Source organism: Nycticebus coucang, chromosome 6, assembly GCF_027406575.1.
Source record: "Nycticebus coucang isolate mNycCou1 chromosome 6, mNycCou1.pri, whole genome shotgun sequence".
Classification (NCBI taxonomy): Eukaryota; Metazoa; Chordata; class Mammalia; order Primates; family Lorisidae; genus Nycticebus; species Nycticebus coucang.
The window spans coordinates 91,102,156-91,129,036 of NC_069785.1; the positions used below are offsets into that span (position 1 = coordinate 91,102,156).

General features: G+C 40.1%; 1 protein-coding gene across 1 annotated transcript in view; it reads left to right on the forward strand.

Moving 5' to 3' along the window:
- The first annotated feature begins 599 nt into the window (after positions 1-599).
- Positions 600-26,881, forward strand: part of LOC128588796 (POTE ankyrin domain family member A-like) — a 61,454-nt gene continuing 35,172 nt past the window's right edge. Inside the window, exons 1-2 of the mRNA XM_053595596.1 lie at positions 600-771; positions 943-1,116. Of these exons, the coding sequence (XP_053451571.1) occupies positions 736-771; positions 943-1,116 (210 nt within the window). The 5' untranslated portion in view covers positions 600-735. The remainder of the gene's footprint in view (positions 772-942; positions 1,117-26,881) is intronic.

Here is a 26,881-nt window from a genome sequence, read left to right on the forward strand (position 1 = left end):
TGGATTGTGTGATGCTCCATTATATTAAGTATTGATAAGAGATTTTTTAAAATACTGCTTATAGTTGTAATAATTTGTGAATTACAAGTGGAATTCCACTATCAGACATGTTAAAATGTGAGAAAATAAGCATCTCAGAATTATTGATATACAATGCTATCTCTGATTATTCAAACATACCACAGGTAGGTATAATTGTATCATTTTATTTGATTTAAATGTTGTCTTTGTTACATAGTAGTAGCTAATAATTACGATATCTAATATTATCAATATGTTATCTGTGTTAGGAATACTTTGCATAGATTCTCATTGGAGCATCAGAGTGGTGACCTGTGAGACAGCTACTACTTTTATGCCTATTTTACTGATAAGGAAATTGAGGTCTAAGCAATAGCTAATAAGGGATAGAGTTTAAAGTAGGATCTAAACCCAAGTTGAACTGAATCCAAGGCCATACGCACTCTATTCAAATAGGCTGCTCTTTTATTAATGGGAGGGGGTGATACGTGCTAATCAATACTGTACTTTACAGGAAAATGAAATATGCATTCAAAAGCAGAGGAATAACTTACTATGTAATATGTACAATTAAATAAGTGTATGTTTTGAGATAGTGCACCACAATTTCCTCAAAAATCCTCTTCCTTCCACAGGACTGCTCTGCATTTGGCCTGTGCCAATGGCCATATAGAAGTGGTAAAGTTCCTGCTGAGCAGAAAATGTGAAGTTGACATGGGTGATAATGAAGACAGGACACCTTTGATGAAGGTATATAGTAGCCAACTAGTTCAGCATGAGCTGGATCTGACTTAAATGCATAAAATACATAGAATAAAATTGAAGTTATCTCCTTTAAATATAATGACTTGGTGAAACCTGTGGAATACTTACTTTGAATTCTTAAAAGCTACCATCTATTTCTTGATCTAATACTTACAGGCTATACAACACCAGGAAACGGAATGTGCATTTAATCTGCTAGACTATGGAGCAGATCCAAATGTAACGGATGACTACAGCAACACTGCTCTCCACTATGCTGTGTACAGTGGGAATATAGTTTTAATAACAAAACTGCTTTCATGTGGTGCAAATATCGAAACCAAAAACAAGGTATAGCTCAACTGCCTTTATTTTCAAAATCTGTTGATATGTAAAGGCATTTGTTTTAATATTGTCATATGTAACGGTCAGTTTTCCATAATTGGAAGTTCAGGCATTCCCTGAATGAAAATAAAGAAGGTATCCCAAAAATGGATATGTATTTTAAGAAAGGAAAATACTGTATTAAAATTGTAATGCTCAGGTGAGGTAAAATGACTAACTGGAGCCAGCTTTCAACAGAAGCTCCAATCCAGAGGGAGAGATAACAGCCAAAATAAACCTAATAAAGCTGAAGGTCAGGAACTGAGCTGAGAGAGATTTTTGTCTTGTTTTGTTTGTTTTGTTTTGTTTTGTTTTTGTGAAACAGAGTCTCAAGCTGTTGCCCTGGTTAGAGTGTCATGGTATCACAGCTCACAGCAACCTCAAACTCTTGCACCCAAGTGATTCTCCTGCCTCAGCCTCCCAAGTAGCTGGGACTACAGGTGCTCACCACAATGCCCAGCTATTTTTTTAATGCAGTTGTCATTGTTGTTTAGCAGGCCCTGGGCCGGGCTGGAACCTGCCAGCCTCAGTGTATGTGGACGGCACCCTACCCACTGAGGTATGGGCACCACCCATGAGAGAGAAGATTGTTAAGTGCATGTCATCCCTCCTGAGGCAAGCTGCAACCCCAAGGAAGCAAATTTCAGGTACAAAACCATCCCAAAGAGGACAAAAGTCTGTCTCTTCCCCCAAGAGAGTGGCTTGCTGTGTGCTCTGTACAAGCGAGCAGTGAGCAGAAGACCTCGTATTTCATCACAGGGGAGACAGCTGCTGAAGGCCAGGACTCCTTCTCCAGAGACATCTTGTTGTGAGCCGTGGCATTCTCTTGTCGAGCATAATAGTTGAAAAAATATTTTCCCTGCCTTTCTGAACTCCTATTCCACCCTTCCCCCCCTCTCCTGGCAGTTGGAAGTTTACCCCCTGCAGAGCCCAGAGTATCTGGCAGTTCCTTGCTAGGGCTGGGCATTGTATGGGCCACAGGACAGCTGTGCTCAAACTATGACTCAAGTAGAAGCAGAGAGACACAAGGGGAGGGGGACTGGCCTGGAGCTATGAAATTCATAGTGGGGATACATGAGGTAGCACCTCCAACCAGGGAGGAACCCCCAACTATGGAGGCACCCCCATCCATGGAGTCTCTGGTGGCATCTCCAACATGGTGGTGCACTCCTGCTGGGGTCAAATTTGGGACAGACACCTCCCCAATTCTGTGGACCACTGGAGGGAGCCAGACCTTGCCCTGCAGGGGTACCAGAGGATGAGTGCCTCCAGGGCAGAGGAGCAGTCTCTGAGGGAAAGAATCATGAGCAGCAACATTCACCCCCAACTTGGAACAGACTCAGGTGGAACACTCACCAGTTTCCAAAGAGCAGTGGAAGGAGTCAGGCTTCAGCTCCACCTGCCTGCTGGTGGAAGAGTGCAGTGGCCTGGCCAAAGAAGAATTGACTCCCCTTTGACTCTGGCAGGCACAAATTCCTGATGCATTTCATCATTGGAGGGAACTGGGCCACAGCCCCATGGAGTTATCAGTGACTGGGCATGGTGGAGGTGCAAGGTGGGGAAGAAGGTGCCAATCCTCCTGGACTAACTCTTTTGCTGGAGCAAGTCACACTTCAGCTGCCAGTGGACCCCTACTGTCTCATTGCTGGAGACCTTTTGTACTCTTCCACTTGAACAGCAATTATGCTGCCAAGGACAATGGGTTTGGCACTCTTGACCTGGGCTGGCCACCTACAAGGTGGACCCCACAAGGTTGAGCCTTGGTTGTGTTGTAGTGATAGAGACTGATCCTCCTCTTCCAGTTGTTGCCAATGGCGAGCAGGGTGTTTTAGTTGCTTGTATCTCTCCCCAGCTGAGATTTCAGCCCTAAGCCACTGATTCACTAGGATTGGACAGAGGCTGGCTGAATACAAGATGGAATCACCTAGCTCCATCACACCAAACAGGTCGCCAGAGTCTCAGGCTGCAGGATTGAAAGGTATCTTTGTAAAGTGGTAGGAGAAAAGCCACAGTCACCAGTCTCAGCTCTTTGGTAAAGTGCTGATTGACTACAACTCTGGGAGTCCTCAATACAATTTTACCTTACCAGCTTCTCTAGCCAAAGGGTGGAACCAAAGAAAAACTATGGCAACATGAATAATCAGAGTAGATCAACTCCCCAAGGAATGACAAAGAAGACACAACAGAAGATGCTATTCATTAAAAAAATGGCTGAAATGTCAGAAATAGAGTTCAGATATGGATGTCAAATAAGATTAATACAATGGAAATAAAGTTTGAATTAGAAATTCAAGGAGTAGTTCAAAAGTTGTCTCAAAAAAATCAATGAATTCACAGACCTTGCCCTGCAGGGGTACCAGAGGATGAGTGCCTCCAGGGCAGAGGAGCAGTCTCTGAGGGATTTAGACAAATGTGAAAATAAATCTCCAAAGATTTAGACAAATGCGAAAATAAATTGCAGACCTCAAAGAATTGAGAAATAGAGTAGAATCCCTCAGGAATAGAATCAAGCAGGTAGAAGAGAGGATCTCTTGACGTCGAAGACAAAACTTTTTTTTTTTTTTTGAGACAAGAGTCTCACTTTGCACACTTGGTAGAGGGCCATGGCATCATAGCTCACAGCAACCTCAAACTCTTGGGCTCAAGCGATTCTCTTGCCTCAGCCTCCCAAGTAGCAGAGACTACAAACGTCTGCCACAACACCAGCTATATTTTTTTAGAGACAGGGTCTCGCTGTGGCTAAGGCTGATCTCGAACCCGTGATCTCAGGAAATCCATTTGCCTCGGCCTTCCAGAGTGCTAGGATTACAGGCATGAGCCACCTTGCCCAGTATGAAGACAAAACTTTTGGACGCTCCCAAATGCTCAAAGAGGCAGAGAAGTGGAAAGCAAAAATGGATCACTCCCTGTAAGAGTTATGGGGCAACTCCAAAATAGTAAACATTCACCTTTTGGGAATTCATGAAGGACAAGAGGATGGTCCTAATGGCACAATACTCTACTCCAAAATACAATGGAGGAGAATCTCCCAAGCACGGCAAGAGATACAGAAATTCAGATAGAGGACAGTTTCAGAACCACAGCATGACTCAATCCAAATAAAACATTTCCTAGACACATGTAATTAATTTTGCCAAAGTTAATATGAAGGAGAAAATTCTGCGAGCAGCCAGACAGAAGAAAATCATAACCTGCAAGAGGAAGAATATTAGAATGATTGCAGATCTCTCAGCTGAAACTTTTCAAGCCAGAAGAGGATAGTCATCAACCTTCAAGCTCCTATAACAAAAAAACTTCCAGCCCAGGATCCTGTATCCAGCTAAGCTGAGTTTCATTTGTAATGAAGAAATCAAATACTTTATGAATTACGCATGTTGAAGAAATTTGCCATAACTAAACCAGCTTTCCAGAATACTCTCAGACCCATCCTCCATAATGACCAGCTTAATGGTCTACCACCAAAGTAAACTCACCCAGAAACCCGTGAACAAAACCTAACATCTATAATGGTGAAAGGATTAAAAATATCCCCTGGAAACTTGAAAAACATGACAACCAAAACACTACCAGGCTTATCAATACTCTAAATTAATGTGAACGGCTTAAATTGTCCCCTAAAGAGGCACAGGTTGGCTGACTGGATACAAAAACTCAGGCCGGATACTCATTGTTGCATACAAAAATCTCATCTTACCTTAAAGAATAAAAATAGACTGAGGGTGAAGGGATGGACATCTGTAATTCAGGCAAGTAGAAATCAGAAAATAGCAGATATAATAGGCTTTAAACCAATAAAGGTAAGGAACGACAAGGATGGTCACTTCATATCTGTCAAGGGAAACATTCAAAATGAATAGATTTCAATTATAAACATGTGCCCAACCAGAAGGCTCCTCAATTTATAAAAGAAACCGTGATAGACGTGAACAATTCATTTTTTATTTATTTAGTTATTTATTTTATATATAATACATACATTATTTTTTTTTTTTTTAGAGACAGAGTCTCACTTTATCACACTTGATAGGATGCCATGGTGTCACAGCTCACAGCAACCTCCAATTCCTGAGCCTAGGTGATTCTCTTGCCTCAGCCTCCTAAGTAGCTGGGACTACAGGCACTTGCCACAGTGTCTGGCTATTTTTGTTGTTGTTGTTCTTGCAGTTGGCCAGAGCCAAGTTTGAACCTGCTACCCTCAGTATATGGGGCTGGCGCCTTACCAACTGAGCCACAGGCACTGGCCCAGACATAAACAATTTGATATCTTCCTGTACTGTAATAGTTGGAGATTTTATCACCAAGTTGGCAGTGTTGGATAGATCCTACAAGAAGAAACTAAACAAAAAAAATATTGGACTTAAACTTGACCCTACAACAATGGACTTAACAGATATCAACAGAACGTTTCATCCTAATAAAACTGAATGCACATTCTTTGCATCAGCTCATGGAACATCCTCCAGAATTGATCACATCTTAGGTTACAAGTCTAACCTCACCAAATTTAAAAGAATAGAAATTGTTCTTTGTATTTTCTCGAACCACCATGGAATAAAAGTTGAACTCAACAACAACAGGAATCTTCATACTCAAAAAAAGTCATGGAAACTTAATAACCTTATGCTGAATGATAGCTGGGTCATAGATGAGATTAAGAAGGAAATTACCAAATTTTTGGAAGAAAATGATAATGAAGACACAAATTATCAAAACCTGTGGCATACAGCAAAGACAGTCCTAAGAGGAAAATTTATAGCATTGCAAGCCTTCCTCAAAAGAATGCAAAGAGAAGAAGTCAAGAACTTTTTTTTTTTATTGAATCATAACTGTATCCATTGATATGATCGTGGGGCATCATACACTCACTTTATAGAACATTTGACACATTTTTATCACAATGGTTAACATAGCCTTTCCGGCGTTATCTCAGTTACTGTGCCAAAACATTTACATTCTACATTTACCAAGTTTTGACTTAATGGGACATCTCAAGCAACTGGAAAAAGAAGAACATTCCAACCCCAAACCCAGAAGAAGAAAAGAAATAACCAAAATTAGAGCAGAATTAAATGAAATTAAAAACAAAAGAACCATTCAGAAGATTGAAAAATCAAAAACTTGATTTTTTGAAAAGATTAATAAAATTGACAAAACTTTAGCTAACCTAACCAGAAAAAGAAAAGTAAAATCCCTAATTCATCAATCAAAAATGATAAAGGTGAAACAACAACAGACATGTCAGAAAATCAAAAAATCCTTAATGAACACTATCAAAACCTCTATTCTGAGAAATATGAAAATCTGGAGGAAATAGACCAATACCTGCTAGCATGCCACCTTGCTAGACTCAGCCACAAAGAATTAGAAATGTTGAAGAGACCTATATAAAGCACTGAAATAGCATCAACCATAAGAAATCTCCCCAAAAACAAAAGTCCAGGACTTTTGGCTTCACATCAGAATTCTACCAAACCTTTAAAGAGGAACTAGGGGAGGGTGGAGCAAGATGACGGTCGAGTAACATCGTCCCTGCAACTGGGCACGGTTGGGGAGATAAGACTCCAGGCATCTCTGGCTGGTGGGATCTGCCTATAATAATCCCCTGAGGATATAGGAAGTCAGCAAGGGACTTCTGGATCACAAGAGGAGGACAAAAACAATGGAAAACTGGCAAGTGATTGCGTGTGTTCGATCGACCTAATCCCGCCAGCAACCGTAAGTACAGGCAGCATTGAGACTACAAACCAGAAAGGCCTTACCTGTGAACTGTTTTGGTGTTTTGGGGACCTGGCACTCAGTTGAGCTGCCTTGGGGAGAGCTTGAGCAGGAGTGCGGAGAACTTTGGCCATTGTCTAGGGCCCCACACTGAGCCAATGAGCTGGGCCACAGGGAGCCATTGTGAGAGAACTGCCCCAGCAAGCTCCGCCCTCGGGGTCCCAGAGCAAGGATCGGGTGGAAGGTAGTAACCTAGTGACTGAGCAGCCTAATGGAGGGGACTGAGCTGCCTTACAGCCTTAAGCCTTGGGGCAGGCTGAGACTGGTTTTGGCACACTAGAGCCTCGGGCTGCTGCCCTGGGTAGAGTGCCATGGCGTCACAGCTCATAGCACCCTCAAACTCCTGGGCTAGGTGCCGCCTGGACCTCCATAAAAGCTGTACCACGACCCCTGACCTGCAATGCATGCCGCCGGGCTTCCGCATACCTGACCGTGCAACCCCACGTCCTCCCTCCTTTATCCTCCCTGCCACCACACTGGCCCGCTTGTCTGGCCAGGGATACTGGCAGCCACGTACCCTCTGGAGCCCTCCCTGCCTCTGCGCAGAGCCCTTCTCCTGGCCAGAGACTGCTGGAGCCTTGGGCACTCTGTGCCAAAGTCAATGAGTGCCAGGTACTCCCAGAACCATGCTCATCACCTCCCGCTCTGTTGCTGAATCCAGGTGTGTCACGCGCCAGAGGTGCTTCCACAAACAGAACTCCCTAGCAGGGTCAGCCCCAGAGGAACTACACAGGGTCACTCACTACACAGATCCAGCAAAAATAGAGTGATCCCACTGGGGTCTAATCTTGGAGAGACACCTCCCCAACTTAGAAACGCCGGAGGCAACAGTGAAAAACAATCATGAGGCGAAATCAACAGAAAAGCTCTGGCAATATTAATAATAAGAGTAGATCAACTACTCCAAGGATCAATGGGGCAGACACAGCACAAGATCCCATGCACAAACAAATAGCTGAGCTGTCAGAAATCGAATTCAGAATCTGGATAGCAAATAAGATCAAATTAGAATTCCAAGCAGTAACCCAAAAGATATCTCAAGAATTCAACAAATTCAAAGACCAAATGACCAAAGATTTTGACACATTGAGACAAGAAGTTGCAGCCCTCAGAGATCTGAGAAACACAGTAGAATCCCTCAGTAACAGAATGGACCAAGCAGAAGAAAGGATTTTTGATATTAAAGACAAAGCTTTCGAATGCTCCTAAACTCTCAAAGAGGAAGAGAAATGGAGGGCAAAAACAGATCACTCTCTCAGAGAGCTCTGGTATAATTCGAGGAAAATCAATATTTGTCTTATAGGAATCCCCGAAAGTGACAAAGTGGCTTCACAAGGCAGAGTCTCTTCTCCATGAGATTATGAAGGAGAACTTTCAAGACCTGCCAAGAGATTCTGAAATACAGATAGCAGACAGTTTCAGAACTCCAGCACGACTCAACAGAAATAAGACATCCCCCAGACACATCATAATCAATTTCACTAAAATTAATATGAAGGACAAAATTCTGAAAGCTGCCAGACGAAAGAAAACCATTACCTACAAGGGGAAGAATAATAGAATAACTGCAGATCTCTGTGCTGAAACCTTTCAAACTAGAAGAGGATGGTCATTGACTTTTAATCTCCTAAAACAAAATAACTTTCAACTCAAGATCCTGTACCTGGCCAAAATGAGTTTCATTTTTGATGGAGAAATTAAATACTTCAATGACATTAACATGTTGAAGAAATTTGTCATAACTAAACAGGCTCTCCAGGATATTCTCAGACCTATCCTCCATAAAGACCAGTGTAATCCTCCACCACAAAACTAGAACCACCCAAAAATTTTGATCAAATTCCAACTTCCACAGTTGCAAAAGGATTAAAAATGTCCACCGGACTCTCAAAAGGCTTATCAATATTCTCAAGTAATGTGAATGGTGTAAATTGTCCTCTAAAGAGGCACGGGTTGGCTGACTAGATACAAAATCTCAAGCCAGATATCTGCTGCATACAACAATCTCATCTTACATTAAAAGACAAATATAGACTCAAGGTGAAGGGGTGGTCATCTATACTCAAGGCAAATGGAAAGCAGAAAAAAGCAGGTGTTGCAATCCTATTTGCAGATGCAATAGGCTTTAAACCAACTAAAATAAGGAAGGATAAGGATGGACACTTCATATTTGTTAAAGGTAATACTCAATATGATGAGATTTCAATTATTAATATTTATGTACCCAACCAGAATGCACCTCAATTTCTAAGAGAAATTCTAACAGACATGAGCAACTTGATTTCCTCCAGTTCCATAGTGGTTGGAGATTTTAACACCCCTTTAGCAGTGCTGGATAGATCCTCCAAAAAGAAGCTAAGCAAAGAAATTGTAGATTTAAACTTAACCATTCAACATCTGGACTTAAAAGACATCTACAGAACATTTCATCCCAACAAAACTGAATACACATTCTTCTCATCAGCCCACAGAACATACTCCAAAATCAAACACTTCCTGGGCACAAATCTAACCTCAGCAAATTTAAAATATAGAAATTATACCTTGCATCTTCTCAGACCATCATGGAATAAAAGTTGAACTCAATAACAATAGGAACCTGCATACCCATTCAAATACATGGAAGCTAAACAACCTTATGCTGAAGGAGAGATGGGTTACAGACGAGATTAAGAAGGTAATCACCAAATTTTTGGAACAAAACAACAATCAAGACACGAATTACCAGAACCTCTGGGATACTGCAAAGGCAGTCCTAAGAGGGAAATTTATAGCACTGCAAGCCTTCCTCAAGAAAATAGAAAGAGAGGAAGTTAATAACTTAATGGGACATCTCAAGCAACTGGACAAGGAAGAACACTCCAACCCCAAACCCAGTAGAGGAAAAGAAATAACCAAAACCAGAGCAGAACTAAACGAAATTGAAAACAAAAGATTATATAACAGATCAATAAATCCAAAAGTTGGTTTTTTGAAATGATCAATAAAATAGATAAACCTTTGGCCAACCTAACCAGGAAAAATGAATATAGAGGCAAAAATATTCAATAAGATCCTAGCAAACAGAATTCAGCAACACATCAAACAAATTATACACTGTGACAAAGTTCATTTTATTCCAGGGTCTCAAGGTTGGTTCAACATATGTAAATCTATGAATATAATACATCACATAAACAAAATAAAAAAGGCCATATTATTCTCTCAATTTATGCAGAAAAATCTTTTGATAATATCTAACATCCTTTCTTCATCAGAGCAAATAAGAAAATTGGCTTAGGTCATTTCTTGGACTGATAGAGGCAATCTACAGCAAGTCCACAGACAATATCATATTGAATGTAATAAAATAGAAAACATTTCCACTCAGATCTGTACTAGACAAGGATGCCCATCATCTCCACTGCTATTCAACATAGTAATGGAAGTCTTAGCCATCACAATCAGGCAAGAGAAGGTGATCAGGGTATCCAATAGGGTCACAGGCGATCAAAGTCTCACTCTTCACAGATGATATGATTTTATACCTGGAAAACCCCAGGGACTCCACTACAAAACTCTTAGAAGTAATCAAGGAATATAGCAGCATCTCAAGATAAAAAATGAATATTTACATATCAGTAGCTTTTATATATACCAACAATAGTCAAGCTGGAAAAAATAGTCTGGGACTCTATTCTTTTACAATTGCACCAAAGAAGATGAAATGCCTCAGAATATATCTAAAAGGAGACATGAAATATCTCTATAAAGGGAATTACAAAACTTTGAGAAAGGAATTGGCAGAAGATAACATATGGAAGAACATACCATGCTCACAGCTGGGAAGAATCAACATTGTTAAAATGTCCATACTACCCAGAGCAATATACAAAATTAATGCAATCCCTATTGAAGCACCATTGTCATACTTTAAAGATCTGGAAAAAACAGTACTTCATTTTATACGGAATCAGAAAAAAACTCAAATACCCAAGACATTACTCAGAAATAAAAACAAATCAGAAGGAATCATGCTACCAGACTTGAGGCTATAATATAAATCTATAGTGATCAAAATAGCATGGTACTGGCATAATAATATAGAGGTAGATGTATGGAACAGAATTGGGAACGAAGAGATGAACCCAGCCTCTTGTCATTTGATCTTTGATAAGACTATCAAAAACATAAATGGGAGAAAGATTCCCTATGTAACAAAAGGTGCTGTGTGAATTGGCTGGTGACTTGTAGAAGACAAACTGGACCCACACCTTTTACCCTTAACAAAAATTGATTCCCACTGGATAAAAGATTTAAACTTAAGACATGAAACTATAAACATACTTAGAGAGAGTGCAGGAGAAACACTTGAAGAAATTGTCCTCAGAGAATATTTTATGAAGAGGACCACAACCACCCCCGGCAAGTGAAGCATCACCAAAAATATATTACTGGGATCTAATCAAACTAAAAAGCTTCTGTTCAGCCAAGAACACAGTAAGTAAAAAAAGCATACAGCCCTCAGAATGGAAGATTGCTCAGTGCTCATATCTAAGTGGATAGGATGCCAGCCACATACATCAAGGCTGGTGGTTCAAACCCAGCCCAGGCCTGCCAAACAACAATGATAACTACAGAAAAAAAAAGAAAAAAAGATAGCTGGACATTGTGGTGGCACCTGTAGTTCCAGCTACTTGGGAGACTGAGGGAAGAGAATCACTTAAGCCCAAGAATTTGAAGTTGCTGTGAGCTGTGACACCATGGCACTCTACTGAGGGTGACATGCTGAGACTTTGTCTTAAAAAAAAAAAAAGTAGAAGAATAGGAGAAGTTATTTGCAGGGTATGTTTCTGACAAAGGTTTGATAACTAGAAACCACAGAGAACTCAAACTAATTAACAAGAAAAGAACAAGTGATCCCATTTCATTGTGGGCAAGAGACTTGAACAGAAGCTTCTCTGAAGAAGACAATTGCATGGCTTACAGACACATGAAAAAATGCTCATCATCTTTAATCATCAGAGAAATGCAAATCAAAACCACTTTGAGATATCATCTAACTCCAGTAAGTGTAGCCCACATAACAAAATCCCAAAACTACAGATGTTGGTGTGGGTGTGGAGAAAAGGGAACACTTCTGCACTACTGGTGGAAACACAAGTTAACATGTTCCTTTTGGAATGAAGTTTGAAGAATACTTTGGAAACTAAAAGTAGACCTACCATGCGATCCTGCAATTCCTCTACTAGGTATGTGTCCAGAAGACCAAAAATCATTTTACAATGAAGATATCTGCATCAGAATGTTTATTGCAGCCCAATTCATAATTGCCAAGTCATGGAAGAAGCCCAAGTACCCATTGACCCATGAATGGATTAATAAACTGTGGTATGTGTATACCATGGAATATTAGACAGCCTTAAAGAAGATGGAGACTTTACCTCTTTTTTTTTTTTTTTTAATTGTTGGGGATTCATTGGACTTTACCTCTTTTATGTTTTCATGGATGGAGCTGGAACATATTCTTCTTAGTAAAGTGTCTCAAGAATGGAAGAAAAAGTATCCTATGTACTCAGTACTATTACGAAACCAATAACTAATCACCCATACTACCATACGAAAGATAAAACACAACTATAGCCCAGAATGAAGGAGGGAAGAGGAAAGTTGAGGGGAGGGGAGGGGGGATGCCAGGTGGAGGAAGGGCAATCAGGGGACCTCACCTATGGTGCCTATTGCAAAGGTACACGTCTAATCTATTAAGGGTAGAGTATAAATGTCTTAGCACAATAATTAAGTAAATGAAGTAAAGGCTATGTCAACCAGTTTGATGTAAGTATTCCAAATTGTATATAAAATCAGCACATTGTACCCTATAAATGCATTAATGTACACAGTTATGATTTAATTTAAAAAATGTTAAGAGAGATGAGAGATTAAAGATGGCAGCCGAGTAACAGCTTCCCTGCAACTGGGAACAGCGAGTCTGGGGAGACAAGACTCCAGGCATCTCTGGCCGATGGGATCTGCCTATAATCATCCCTTTGAGGATACAAGGAGCCAGCAAGGGACTTCTGGACCCCAAGAGGAGGACAAAAACAGTGGAAAACGGGCAAGTGGTTGCATGTGTTCGATCGACCTAATCACGCCTGCAAACATAAGTACAAGCAGCAGTGAGACTGCAAACCAGAAAGGCCTTACCTGTGAACTGTTTTGGTGTTCTTAGACTTGGCATTCAGTTGAACTGCCTTGGGAAGAACTTGAGCAGGAGTGTGGAGAACTTTGGGCAATGTCTGGGGCCCCAGACTGAGCAACTGAGCTGAGCTCAGGAAACCATTCTGAAAGAACTGCCCCGGCAAGCTCCACCCTCAGGGTCTCAGAGCAAGGATTGGGTGGGTCAAAGTAACCTACTGACTGAGCAGCCTAAAGGCGGGAACTGAGCTGCCTTACAACCTTAATTCTTAGGGGCAGAGTGAGACGGTTTTGACACACTGTAGCCTTGGGCTGTTGCCCTGGGTGGAGTGCCGTGACATCACAGCTCATAGCAACCTCAAACTCCTGGGCCTGGTGCCACCCAGACCTCCATAAGAGCTGTGCAGTGACCCCCCAACTGGTGACCCGCCCCAAATAGGCCTCCACATACCCTGACCAGGAAATGCGGGAGCCACACAACCCTGTGTCCTCCCTCCTGTGTCCTCCCAGCTTCCACACTAGCCCGTTCATCTGGACAGGGACTCTGGTAGCTGCGTGCCCTTTGGAGCCCTCCCTGCCTCTGCTCAGAGCCCTTCTCCTGGCCAGAGACTGCTGGAGCCTTGGGGTCTCTGTGCCAAAGTCACTGGGCACCTGGCACTCCCAGAACCATGTGCACCACCCCCAGCCCTGTTGCTGGATACAGGTGTGTCACAAACTGGAGCTTCTTCCAGAGCCAGAACACCCTAGCTAGAGCAGCCCCAGAGGAACTACACAGGGTCACTCCCTACAAAGATCCAGCAACAATAGAGTGACCCGCTGGGATCTAATCTTGGAGAGACACCTCCCCAACTCTGAGGACAGCCAGAGGCAACAGTGAAAAACAATCATGAGGCGAAATCAACAGAAAAACTCTGGCAATATGAATAATCAGAGTAGATCAACTCCCCCAAGGATCAATTGGACAGAAACAGCACAAGACCCCATGCACAAACAAATAGCTGAGATGTCAGAAATTGAATTCAGGATCTGGATAGCAAATAAGATCGAATTAGAATTCCAAAAGTTATCTCAAGATTTCAACGGATTCAAAGACCAAATGACCAAAGATATTGACACATTGAGAGAAGAAGTTGCATCCCTCAAAGATATGAGAAACACAGTAGAATCCTTCAGTAACAGAATGGAGCAAGCAGAAGAAAGGATTTCTGACATTGAAGACAAAGCTTTCAAACACTCCCAAACCCTCAAAGAAGAAGAAAAATGGAGAGCAAAAACAGACCACTCAGAGAGCTCTCGGATAATTTGAAGAAAACCAATATTCATCTTATAGGGATCCCCAAAAGTGATGAAGTGGCCTCACAATGCACAGAGTCTCTTCTCCATGAGATTATGAAGGAGAACTTTCCAGACATGCCAAGAGGTTCCGAAATTTAGATAGCAGACAGTTTCAGAACTCCAGCATGACTCAACCCAAATAAGACATCCCCCAGACACATCATAATCAATTTCACTAAAGTTAATATGAAGGAGAAAATTCTGAAAGCTGCCAGATGAAAGAAAACCATTACCTACAAGGGGAATAATATCAGAATAACTGCAGATCTCTCTGCTGAAACCTTTCAAGCTAGAAGAGGATGGTCATTGAGTTCTAATCTCCTAAAACAAAATAACTTTCAACCCAGGATGCTGTACCCAGCTAAACTGAGCTTCATTTATGACGGAGAAATTAAATACTTCAACGACGAAGAAATTTGCCACAATTAAACCAGCTCTCCGGGACATTCTTAGACCTATCCTCCATAAAGACCAGCGTAATTCTCCACCACAAAAGTAAACTCACCCAAAAATTTTTTGATCGAATTCCAACTTCCACAGTCGGAAAAGGATTAAAAATGCCCACCGGTCTATCAAAAGGCTTATCAATACTCTCAATTAATGTGAATGGTTTAAATTGTCCTCTAAAGAGGCATAGGTTGGCGGACTGGATACAAAAACTCAAGCCAGATAACTGCTGCATACAAGAATCGCATCTTACATTAAAAGACAGATATAGAATCAAGGTGAAGGGATGGTCATCTATATTCCAGGCAAATGGAAAGCAGAAAAAAGCAGGCATTGCAATCCTGTTCACAGACGCAATAGGCTTTAAACCAACCAAAATAAGGAAGGATAAGGATGGACACTTCATATTTGTTAAAGGTAATACTCAATATGATGAGATCTCAATTATTAATATTTATGCACCCAACCAGAATGCACCTCAATTTATAAGAGAAACTCTAACAGACATGAGCAACTCAATTTCCTCCACTTACATAGTAGTTGGAGATTTCAACACCCCTTTAGCAGTCCTGGATAGATCCTCCAAAAAGAAGCTAAGCAAAGAAATTTTAGATTTAAACTCAACCATTCAACATCTGGACTTAACAGACATCTACAGAACATTTCATTCCCCAAAAAACTGAATACACATTCTTCTCATCAGCCCACGGAACATACTCCAAAATAGACCACATCCAAGGCCACAAATCTAACTTCAGCAAATTTTAAAAAATAGAAATTATTCCTTGCATCTTCTCAGACCATCATGGAATAAAAGTTGAACTAAATAACAACAGGAACCTGCATACCCATACAAAAACATGGAAGCTAAACAACCTTATGCTGAAGGATACATGGGTTATAGATGAGATTAAGAAGGAAATCACCGTATTTCTGGAACAAAACAACAATCAAGACACGAATTACCAGAACCTCTGGGATACTGCAAAGGCAATCCTAAGAGGGAAATTTATAGCACTGTAAGCCTTCCTCAAGAAAACAGAAAGAGAGGACATCAATAACTTAATGGAACATCTCAAGCAACTGGAGAAAGAAGAACACTTCAGCCCCAAATGCAGCAGAAGAAAAGAAATTGCCAATATCAGAGCAGAATTAAATGAAATTGAAAACAAAAGAATTATACAACAGATCAATAAATCCAAAAGCTGGTTTTTTGAAAAGATCAATATAATAGATAAACCTTTGGCCAACCTAACCAGGAAAAAAAGACTAAAATCTCTAATTTCATCAATCAGAATGAAATGGTAATGATGAAATAACAACAGACCCCACAGAAATTCAAAAAATCCTCAATGAATACTACAAGAAACTATACTCTCACAAATATGAAAATCTGAAAGAAATCGACCAATACCTGGAAGCATGACACCTACCAAGACTTAGCCAGAATGAAGTGGAAATGTTGAACAGGCCTATATCAAGTTCGGAAATAGCATCAACTATACAAAATCTCCATAAAAAGAAAAGCCCAGGACCAGATGGCTTTATGTCAGAATTCTAAAAAACATTTAAAGAAGAACTAGTTCCTATACTACTAAACCTCTTCCCAAATATAGAAAAAGAAGGAACATTACCCAGCACATTCTACGAAGCAATCATCACCTTGATCCCCAAACCAGGGAAAGACCCAACAAGAAAAGAAAATTATAGACCAATATCACTAATGAATATAGATGCTAAAATACTCAATAAGATCCTAACAAACAGAATCCAACAACACATCAAAAAAATTATACACCATGACCAAGTCGGATTTATCCCAGGGTCTCAAGGCTGGTTCAATATACGTAAATCTATAAATGTAATTCAACACATAAACAAACTTAAAAATAAAGACCATATGATTCTTTCAATTGATGCAGAAAAAGCTTTTGATAATATCTAGCATCCCTTCATGATCAGAGCACTTAAGAAAATTGGTATAGAAGGGACATTTCTTAAACTAATAGAGGCCATCTACAGCAAACCCGCAGCCAATATCGTATTGAATGGAGTTAAATTGAAACCATTTCCACTTAGATCAGGAACCAGGAAAGGTTGCCCATTGTCCCCATTGCTCTTTAACATTGTAATGGAAGTTTTAACCATTGCAATTAGGGAAGAAAAGGTGATCAAGGGTATCCAATAGGGTCAGAAGAGATCAAACTTTCACTCTTCACAGATGATATGATCGTATATCTGGAAAACACTAGGGATTCTAATACAAAACTTTTAGAAGTGATCAAGGAATATAGCAATGTCTCAAGCTACAAAATCAACACCAATAAATCTGTAACCTTTATATATACCAACAATAACCAAGCCGAACAAACAGTCAAGGACTCTATTCCTTTCACAGTAGTGCCAAATAAGATGAAATATTTGGGAGTATACCTAACAAAGGATGTGAAAGATCTCTACAAAGAGAACTATGAAACTCTAAGAAAAGAAATAGCCGAAGATGTTAACAGATGGAAAAACATACCATGCTCATGGCTGGGTAGAATCAATATTGTTAAAATGTCCATACTGCCCAAAGCAATATATAACTTTAATGCAATTCCTATTAAAGCTCCATTGTCATACTTTAAAGATCTTGAAAAAATAATACTTCATTTTATATGGAATCAGAAAAAACCTCGAATAGCCAAAACATTACTGAGCAATAAAAACACAGCAGGAGGAATCACGCTACCAGACCTGAGACTGTACTATAAATCAATAGTGATCAAAACAGCATGGTACTGGCACAAAAGCAGAGAAGTAGATGTCTGGAACAGAATGGAGAACTAAGAGATGGATCCAGCTACTTACCATTATTTGATGTTTGACAAGCCAAGTAAAAACATTCAGTGGGGAAATGATTCCCTATTTAACAAATGGTGCTGGGTAAACTGGCTGGCAACCTGTAGAAGATTGAAACTGGACCCATACTTTTCACCATTAATTAAGATAGACCCTCACTGGATAAAATATTTAAATTTATGACATGAAACTATAAAAATACTTGAAGAAAGTGCAGGGAAAACTCTTGAAGGAATCGGCCTGGGTGAATATTTTATGAGGAGGACTCCCCAGGCAATTGAAGAAGTATCAAAAATACACTACTGGGACCTGATCAAACTAAAAAGCTTCTGCACAGCCAAGAACATAGTAAGTAAAGCAAGCAGACAGCCCTCAGAATGGGAGAAAATATTTGCAGGTTATATCTCCGATAAAGGTCTAATAACCAGAATCCACAGAGAACTCAAATGTATTAACAAGAAAAGAACATGTGACCCCATCTCAGGGTGGGCAAGGGACTCAAAGAGAAAATTCTCTAAAGAAGACTGATGCAAGATCTACAAACACATGAAAAAAAGCTCATCATCCTTAATCATCAGAGAAATGCAAATCAAAACTACTCTGAGATATCACCTAACCCCAGTAAGAGTAGCCCACATAACAAAATCCCAAAACGAGAAATGTTGGCGTGGATGTGGAGGAAAGTGCACACTTTTACACTGCTGGTGGGAATGCCCACTAATACGTTCCTTCTGGAAGGATGTTTGGAGAATACTTAGAGACCTAAAAATAGACCTGCCATTCGATCCTGTAATTCCTTTACTAGGTTTATACCCAGAAGACCAAAAGTCACAATATAACAAAGACATCTGTACCAGAATGTTTATTGCAGCCCAATTCATAATTGCTAAGTCATGGAAGAAGCCCAAGTGCCCATCGACCCACAAATGGACTAATAAATTGTGTTACATGTATACCATGGAATACTATGCAGCCTTAAAGGAAGATGGAGACTTTACCTCTTTCAAGTTTACAAGGATGGAGCTGGAACATATTCTTCTTAGTAAAGTATCTCAGGAATGGAAGAAAAAGTATCCAGTGTACTCAGCCCTACTATGAAGCTAAATTACAGCTCCCACATGAAGACTATAACCCAACTATAGCACAAGACTATGGGGAAAGTGCCAAGGAAGGGGAAGGGAGTGGGGAGGTTTTGGTGGAGGGAGGGTAATGGGTGGGCCACATCTATGGGGAATCTTAGAATGGGTACAGGCGATTGCACTAATGTACACAGCTATGATTTAACAATAAAAAAATAAAAATAAATAAAAATGTTAAGAGAAAAAATAAAATATACATAGGTAGAAAAGTTTAATACTCGGAGGCTGGAAAATGTAATACTCGGGACCTCCAGCACTCTTGTCACGACGCTCGTGGTGGTGTTGCGCGTCCTGGGGACCTTGTGAGTTAAGAATCTGTGTACAGCTTGGAGGAAGAGGGAGGCGGAGCAAGATGGCAGCAGAGTAACAGCTTCCTTTCATCTGGGCACCGTGAGTCTGGGGAGATAGGACTCCAAGCATCTCTGGCTGGTGGGATCTGACTATCATCACCCCTGAGAGGATACAGGGAGTCAGCAAGAGACTTCTGGACCCCAAGAGGAGGACTAAAACAGTGGAAAACCGACAAGTGGTTGTGTGTGTTCAACCCATCTAAACCCGCCCACAACTGTAAGTTCAGTAGCAGCGAGACTGCAAACCACAAAGGCCTTACCTGTGAACTGTTTTGGTGTCTTTGGACTTGGCACTCAGCTGAACTGCCTTGGGGAGAGCCTGAGCGGGAGTGCGGAGAACATTGGCCTTTGTCTAAGGCCCCAGTCTGAGCCGCTGAGCCAGACGGATCTAATAGTGTTTGGTTCTGGGTCACAGGCAGCCATTGTGAGGGATCTGCCCCGGCAAGCTCCACGCTCAGGGTCGCAGAGCTAGAATTGGGTGGGAGCTGGTAACCCAGCGAACAAGTAGCCTAAGGGCGGGGTCTGAGCTGCCTTGCAGCCCTGACCCTCGGGGGCAGAGGGAGACCAGTTTTGGCACACAGGGTAAGTGGATAGCCACTTCAGCAGTGATTCCAGCGACAAGCACTTCCCTGGGAAATCTTCTGCTCAGCAAATTTACAAGTTCAAAGTGCCTTTTAAGTGGGCTGAAGAGAGATTTAGTGTGTCTACCTGTTGGGGTTTGAGAAACTAGCAGCCTCCAGTCGTATCAGAACTGTGATTAACATCTCATACCCCAGAAGACCACGTGTTGCCCAGACAATATTCAATACCATATACATACTGCTTTGTTTTTGGTTGTGTTTTTTTTTTTTTTTTGGATTGGTTTTTTTTTTGTTTATTTTGATGTTGTTGATTGTGTTTTGTTTTTTAAGTTCAACCTTTTCCATACAGATCCTTTTTCTTTTTCAATTTTTCTAGTTTAATTATAATTTCCCATTGCTGCCTATTTCAATAATTAGAACTTCATTTTTGTTAGTGTTTCTACCGCTATTATTTGGTTTTTCCAGCCAATTTTATCCCGTAAAGTTTTCTGTTTGCTTGTTTTGGTTTGATTTATAGCATTTTTGTCTTTCCTCTCTACTTGGTGGAGGTGGGGTAGTGTGTCTGATCAGGTTAGCAAAGAGCTGCTGACCTCAAGGGAACCACCCAACTGGGCACTCCCAGAAGGTGGTTTTTTTTTTAAGGTTGTATCAAAGTACCCTACTGTACACCTATATTGCTCTGTCTCCCTCTTTCTGTGCCTCTCTTCTTTTTGTCAATATTCCTTTTACCCACCCCCTCTCCTTTCTCTATTTTTCTTTGTTTTTTTTCTTATCACTCGGTCCTCCTTTCTTTCATCCCCTTTTTTCTCTTCAACCTTCTCACCCTTCTGGTCCTGTAACCCTTAGTCCACAGGCACGAGAACTTAAAGAGCAAGAGGAAGTGAAAGGAAAATTAGGGCAAGGAAAGAGATAAAAGAAATCACTCATGAGGAAGAATCAGCAGAAAACTCCAGGCATCATGAAGAACCAGTCCAGAACAACCCTGCCAAGGGACCATGATGCAGCTACTGCAGAGGATTCCACCTATACAGAAATGTTAGTAATGACAGAAAGGGAATTTAGAATACACATGTTGAAAACAATGAAAGAAATGATGGAAACAATGAAGGAAACTGCTAATAAAGTGAAAATTAACCAAAAGGAAATTCAAAAACAGAATCAAATAAGAGATGAACGATATGAAGAATATAAAAAGGATACAGCAGAGCTGAAGGAAATGAAACAGTCAATCAGGGAACTTAAAGATGCAATGGAAAGTATCAGCAACAGGTTAGACCATGCAGAAGAAAGAATTTCAGAGGTAGAAGACAAAGTTTTTGAGATAAATCAGATTGTAAAAGAGGCAGAAAAGAAGAGAGAGAAAGCAGAACGTTCACTGTCAGAATTATGGGACTTTATGAAGCGTTCCAACATACGAGTTATAGGAATTCCAGAAGGGGAAGAAGAATGCCCCAGAGGAATGGAAGCCATACTAGAGAATATTATAAAAGAAAATTTCCCAAATATCACCAAAGATTCTGACACACTGCTTTCAGAGGGCTATCGGACCCCAGGTCGCCTCAACTCTAACCGAGCTTCTCCAAGACACATTGTGATGAACCTGTCCAAAGTCAAGACAAAAGAAAAGATTCTGCAAGCTGCCAGGAGTAAGCCCACTTGACCTACAGGGGCAAATCCATCAGAGCGACCACAGACTTCTCTAATGAAACTTTCCAAGCAAGAAGACAATGGTCATCTACCTTTAATCTACTTAAACAGAACAATTTCCAGCCCAGAATTCTGTACCCTGCTAAGCTTAGCTTCAAAATTGACGGAGAAATAAAATCATTTACGGATGTACAAACATTGAGGAAATTCGCCACAACAAGACCAGCTCTACAGGAAATACTTCAACCTGTTCTGCACACTGACCACCACAATGGATCAGCAGCGAAGTAAGAACTCAGAAATTAAAGGACAGAACCTAACCTCCACACTGATGCAAAAGATAAAACTAAGCAATGGACTCTCACCAAATAAGACGAATAGAATACTACCACACTTATCAATTATCTCCATAAATGTTAATGGCTTGAATTCCCCACTGAAGAGACATAGATTGGTTGACTGGATTAAAAAACACAAGCCATCCATTTGCTGTCTGCAAGAAACACACCTGGCTTCAAAAGACAAATTAAAGCTCTGAGTCAAGGGTTGGAAGACAATTTTTCAGGCAAATGGAATTCAGAAGAAAAGAGGAGTTGCAATCTTATTTTCAGATACATGTGGATTTAAAGCAACTAAAGTCAAAAAAGACAAAGATGGTCACTTTATATTGTCAAGGGAAAAATACAACAAGAAGACATTTCAATTCTAAATATCTATGCACCTAATTTAAATGCTCCCAGATTCTTGAAACAGACCTTACTCAGTCTGAGCAATATGATATCTGATAATACCATAATAACGGGGGACCTTAATACTCCTCTTACAGAGCTGGACAGATCCTCTAAACAGAAATTAAACAAGGATATAAGAGATTTAAATGAGACCCTAGAACAACTGTGCTTGATAGACGCATATAGAACACTCCATCCCAAAGATAAAGAATATACATTCTTCTCATCACCCCATGGAACATTCTCCAAAATTGATCATATCCTGGGACACAAAACAAATATCAACAGAATCAAAAGAATTGAAAATTTTCCTTGTATCTTCTCAGACCATAAGGCACTAAAGGTGGAACTCAACTCTAACAAAAATGCTCGACCCCACCCAAAGGCATGGAAATTAAACAATCTTCTGTTGAATAACAGATGGGTGAAGGAAGAAATAAAACAGGAAATCATTAACTTCCTTGAGTACAACAACAATGAAGACACAAGCTACCAAACCCTGTGGGATACTGCAAAAGCAGTTTTGAGAGGAAGATTTATAGCTTTAGATGCCTACATTCGAAAAACAGAAAGAGAGCACATCAACAATCTCACAAGAGATCTTATGGAATTGGAAAAAGAAGAACAATCTAAGCCTAAACTCAGTAGAAAAAAAGAAATATCCAAAATCAAATCAGAGATCAATGAAATTGAAAACAAAAGAATCATTCAGAAAATTAATGAAACAAGGAGTTGGTTTTTTGAAAAAATAAATAAAATAGATAAACCATTGGCGAGACTAACAAGGAATAGAAAAGTAAAATCTCTAGTAACCTCAATCAGAAATGATAAAGGGGAAATAACAACTGATCCCACAGAGATACAAGAGATCATCTCTGAATACTACCAGAAACTCTATGCCCAGAAATTTGACAATGTGAAAGAAATGGATCAATATTTGGAATCACACCCTCTCCCTAGACTCAGCCAGGAAGAAATAGAGCTCCTGAACAGACCAATTTCAAGCACTGAGATCAAAGAAACAATAAATCTTCCAACCAAAAAATGCCCTGGTCCAGATGGCTTCACTCCAGAATTCTATCAAACCTTTAAGGAAGAGCTTATTCCTGTACTGCAGAAATTATTCCAAAAAATTGAGGAAGAAGGAATCTTCCCCAACACATTCTATGAAGCAAAGATCACCCTGATACCAAAACCAGGAAAAGACCCAACCAAAAAGGAGAATTTCAGACCAATCTCACTCATCAATATAGAAGCAAAAATTCTGAACAAAATCCTAGCCAATAGATTACAGCTTATCATCAAAAAAGTCATTCATCATGATCAAGTAGGCTTCATCCCAGGGATGCAAGGCTGGTTTAACATACGCAACTCTATAAACGTTATCCACCATATTAACAGAGGCAAAAATAAAAATCACATGATCCTCTCAATAGATGCAGAAAAAGCATTTGATAAAATCCAGCATCCTTTTCTAATTAGAACACTGAAGAGTATAGGCATAGGTGGCACATTTCTAAAACTGATTGAAGCTCTATCTATGACAAACCCACAGCCAATATTTTACTGAATGGAGTAAAACTGAAAGCTTTTCCTCTGACAACTGGAACCAGACAAGGTTGTCCTCTGTCACTTTTACTATTCAACATAGTGCTGGATGTTCTAGCCAATACAATTAGGCAAGACAAGGAAATAAAGGGAATCCAAGTGGGAGCATTGGAGGTCAAACACTCCCTCTTTCCTGACGACATGATCTTATACTTAGAGAACCCCAAAGACTCAACCACAAGATTCCTAGAAGTCATCAAAAAATACAGTAATGTTTCAGGATATAAAATCAATGTCCACAAGTCAGTAGCCTTTGTGTACACCAAAAACAGTCAAGATGAGAAGCTAATTAAGGACACAACTCCCTTCACCATAGTTTCAAAGAAAATGAAATACCTAGGAGTATACCTAACGAAGGAGGTGAAGGACCTCTACAAAGAAAACTATGAAATCCTCAGAAAGGAAACAGCAGAGAATATTAACAAATGGAAGAACACACCATGCTCATGGATGGGAAGAATCAACATTGTAAAAATGTCTATACTTCCCAAAGCAATCTACCTATTCAATGCCATTCCTATCAAAATACGAACATCATACTTTCAAGATTTGGAAAAAAATGATTCTGCGTTTTGTATGGAAACAGAAAAAAACCCGTATAGCTAAGGCAGTTCTCTGTAACAAAAATAAAGCTGGGGGCATCAGCATACCAGATTTTAGTCTGTACTACAAAGCCATAGTGCTTAAGACAGCATGGTACTGGCACAAAAACAGAGACATAGACACTTGGAATCAAATTGAAAACCAAGAAATGAAACTAACATCTTACAACCACCTAATCTTTGATAAACCAAACAAGAACATACCTTGGGGGAAAGACTCCCTATTCAATAAATGGTGTTGGGAGAACTGGATGTCTACATGTAAAAGACTGAAACTGGACCCACACCTTTCCCCACTCACAAAAATTGATACAAGATGGATAAAGGACTTAAATTTAAGGCATGAAACAATAAAAATCCACCAAGAAAGCATAGGACAAACACTGGAAGATATTGGCCTGGGGAAAGACTTCATGAAGAAGACTGCCATGGCAATTGCAACAACAACAAAAATAAACAAATGGGACTTCATTAAACTGAAAAGCTTCTGTACAGCTAAGGAGACAATAACCAAAGCAAAGAGACAACCTACACAATGGGAAAGGATATTTGCATATTTTCAATCAGACAAAAGCTTGATAACCAGGATCTATAGAGAACTCAAATTAATCCACATGAAAAAAGCCAACAATCCCTTATATCAATGGGCAAGAGACATGAATAGAACTTTCTCTAAAGATGACAGACGAATGGCTAACAAACACGTGAAAAAATGTTCATCATCTCTATATATTAGAGAAATGCAAATCAAAACAACCCTGAGATATCATCTAACCCCAGTGAGAATGGCCCACATCACAAAATCTCAAAACTGCAGATGCTGGTGTGGATGTGGAGAGAAGGGAACACTTTTACACTGCTGGTGGGACTGCAAACTAGTACAACCTTTCTGGAAGGAAGTATGGAGAAAACCTCAAAGCACTCAAGCTAGACCTCCCATTTGATCCTGCAATCCCATTACTGGGCATCTACACAGAAGGAAAGAAATCCTTTTACCATAAGGACACTTGTACTAGACTGTTTATTGCAGCTCAATTTACAATCGCCAAAATGTGGAAACAGCCTAAATGCCCACCAACCCAGGAATGGATTAACAAGCTGTGGTATATGTATACCATGGAATACTATTCAGCCATTTAAAAAAATGGAGACTTTACATCCTTCGTATTAACCTGGATGGAAGTGGAAGACATTATTCTTAGTAAAGCATCACAAGAATGGAGAAGCATGAATCCTATGTACTCAATTTTGATATGAGGACAATTAATGACAATTATGGTTATGGGGGGGAAACAGAAAGAGGGAAGGAGGGAGGGGAGTGGGGCCTTGGTGTGTGTCACACTTTATGGGGGCAAGACATGAATGCAAGAGGGACATTTGCATACCATTGCATAACAATTGCAATCAGTGTAACCTGGCTTATTGTACCCTCAATGAATCCCCAACAATAAAAAAAAAAAAGTGTAATACTCAAGTCACATTTGACTTCTGGAATTATAAGATACACAAGATACAAAATACAGGGTGTCCATAAAGTTTGTGTACAGCTATTGTAAATTGCACATGAACTTTGTGGTCACCCTGTATAAGATAACAAATATTATCAGTATATGTGTGTACATTGACTATTACAATTTTAATACAGTTTTTCCCTTTCTTTCTTTTTTTTTTGAGACAGCGTCTCAAGCTGTCGTCCTGGGTAGAGTACCATGGCGTCATAGCTCATAGCAACCTCCAACTCTTGGGATTAAGCAATTCTCTTGCTTCATCCTCCCAACTAACTGGGACAACAGGCCCCCACCACAATACCTGGCTATTTTCTGGTTGTAGTTGTCATGGTTGTTTGCAGGCCTGGGCTGGATTCGAACCCGCCAGCTCCGTTGTATGTGGCTGGCCACCTAGCCACTTGAGCAATAAGTACTGAGCCAGTATTTCTTTCTTAAAATGTGTGCATACATTTTGGGGTACATTCTACATTTTTAAATAATTACCTATCATTAAACTTTAACTATTGATACTTTTATTTTTTTTTTTAATTTTTTTATTAAATCATAACTGTATACAATGATATGATTATGGGGCATCATACACTCACTTCATAAACCATTTGACACATTTTTATCACAGTGGTTAACATAGCCTTTCCGGCGTTATCTCAGTTACTGCGCCAAAACATTTATATTCTACATTTACCAAGTTTCGCAAATACCCCTGTAATATGCACCACAGGTGTGAACCCACCGATTCCCCTCCCTCTACCCACCCCCCCCTTTCCCACTTCCCCCTATTGTTAAGTTGTAGCTGGGTTATAGCTTTCATGTGAAAGTCCCAAATTAGTTTCATAGTAGGGCTGTGTACATTGGGTATTTTTTCTTCCATTCTTGGGATACTTTACTAAGAAGAATATGTTCCAGCTCCATCCATGTAAACATGAAAGAGGTAAAGTCTCCATCTTTCTTTAAGGCTGCATAGTATTCCATGGTATACATATACCACAAT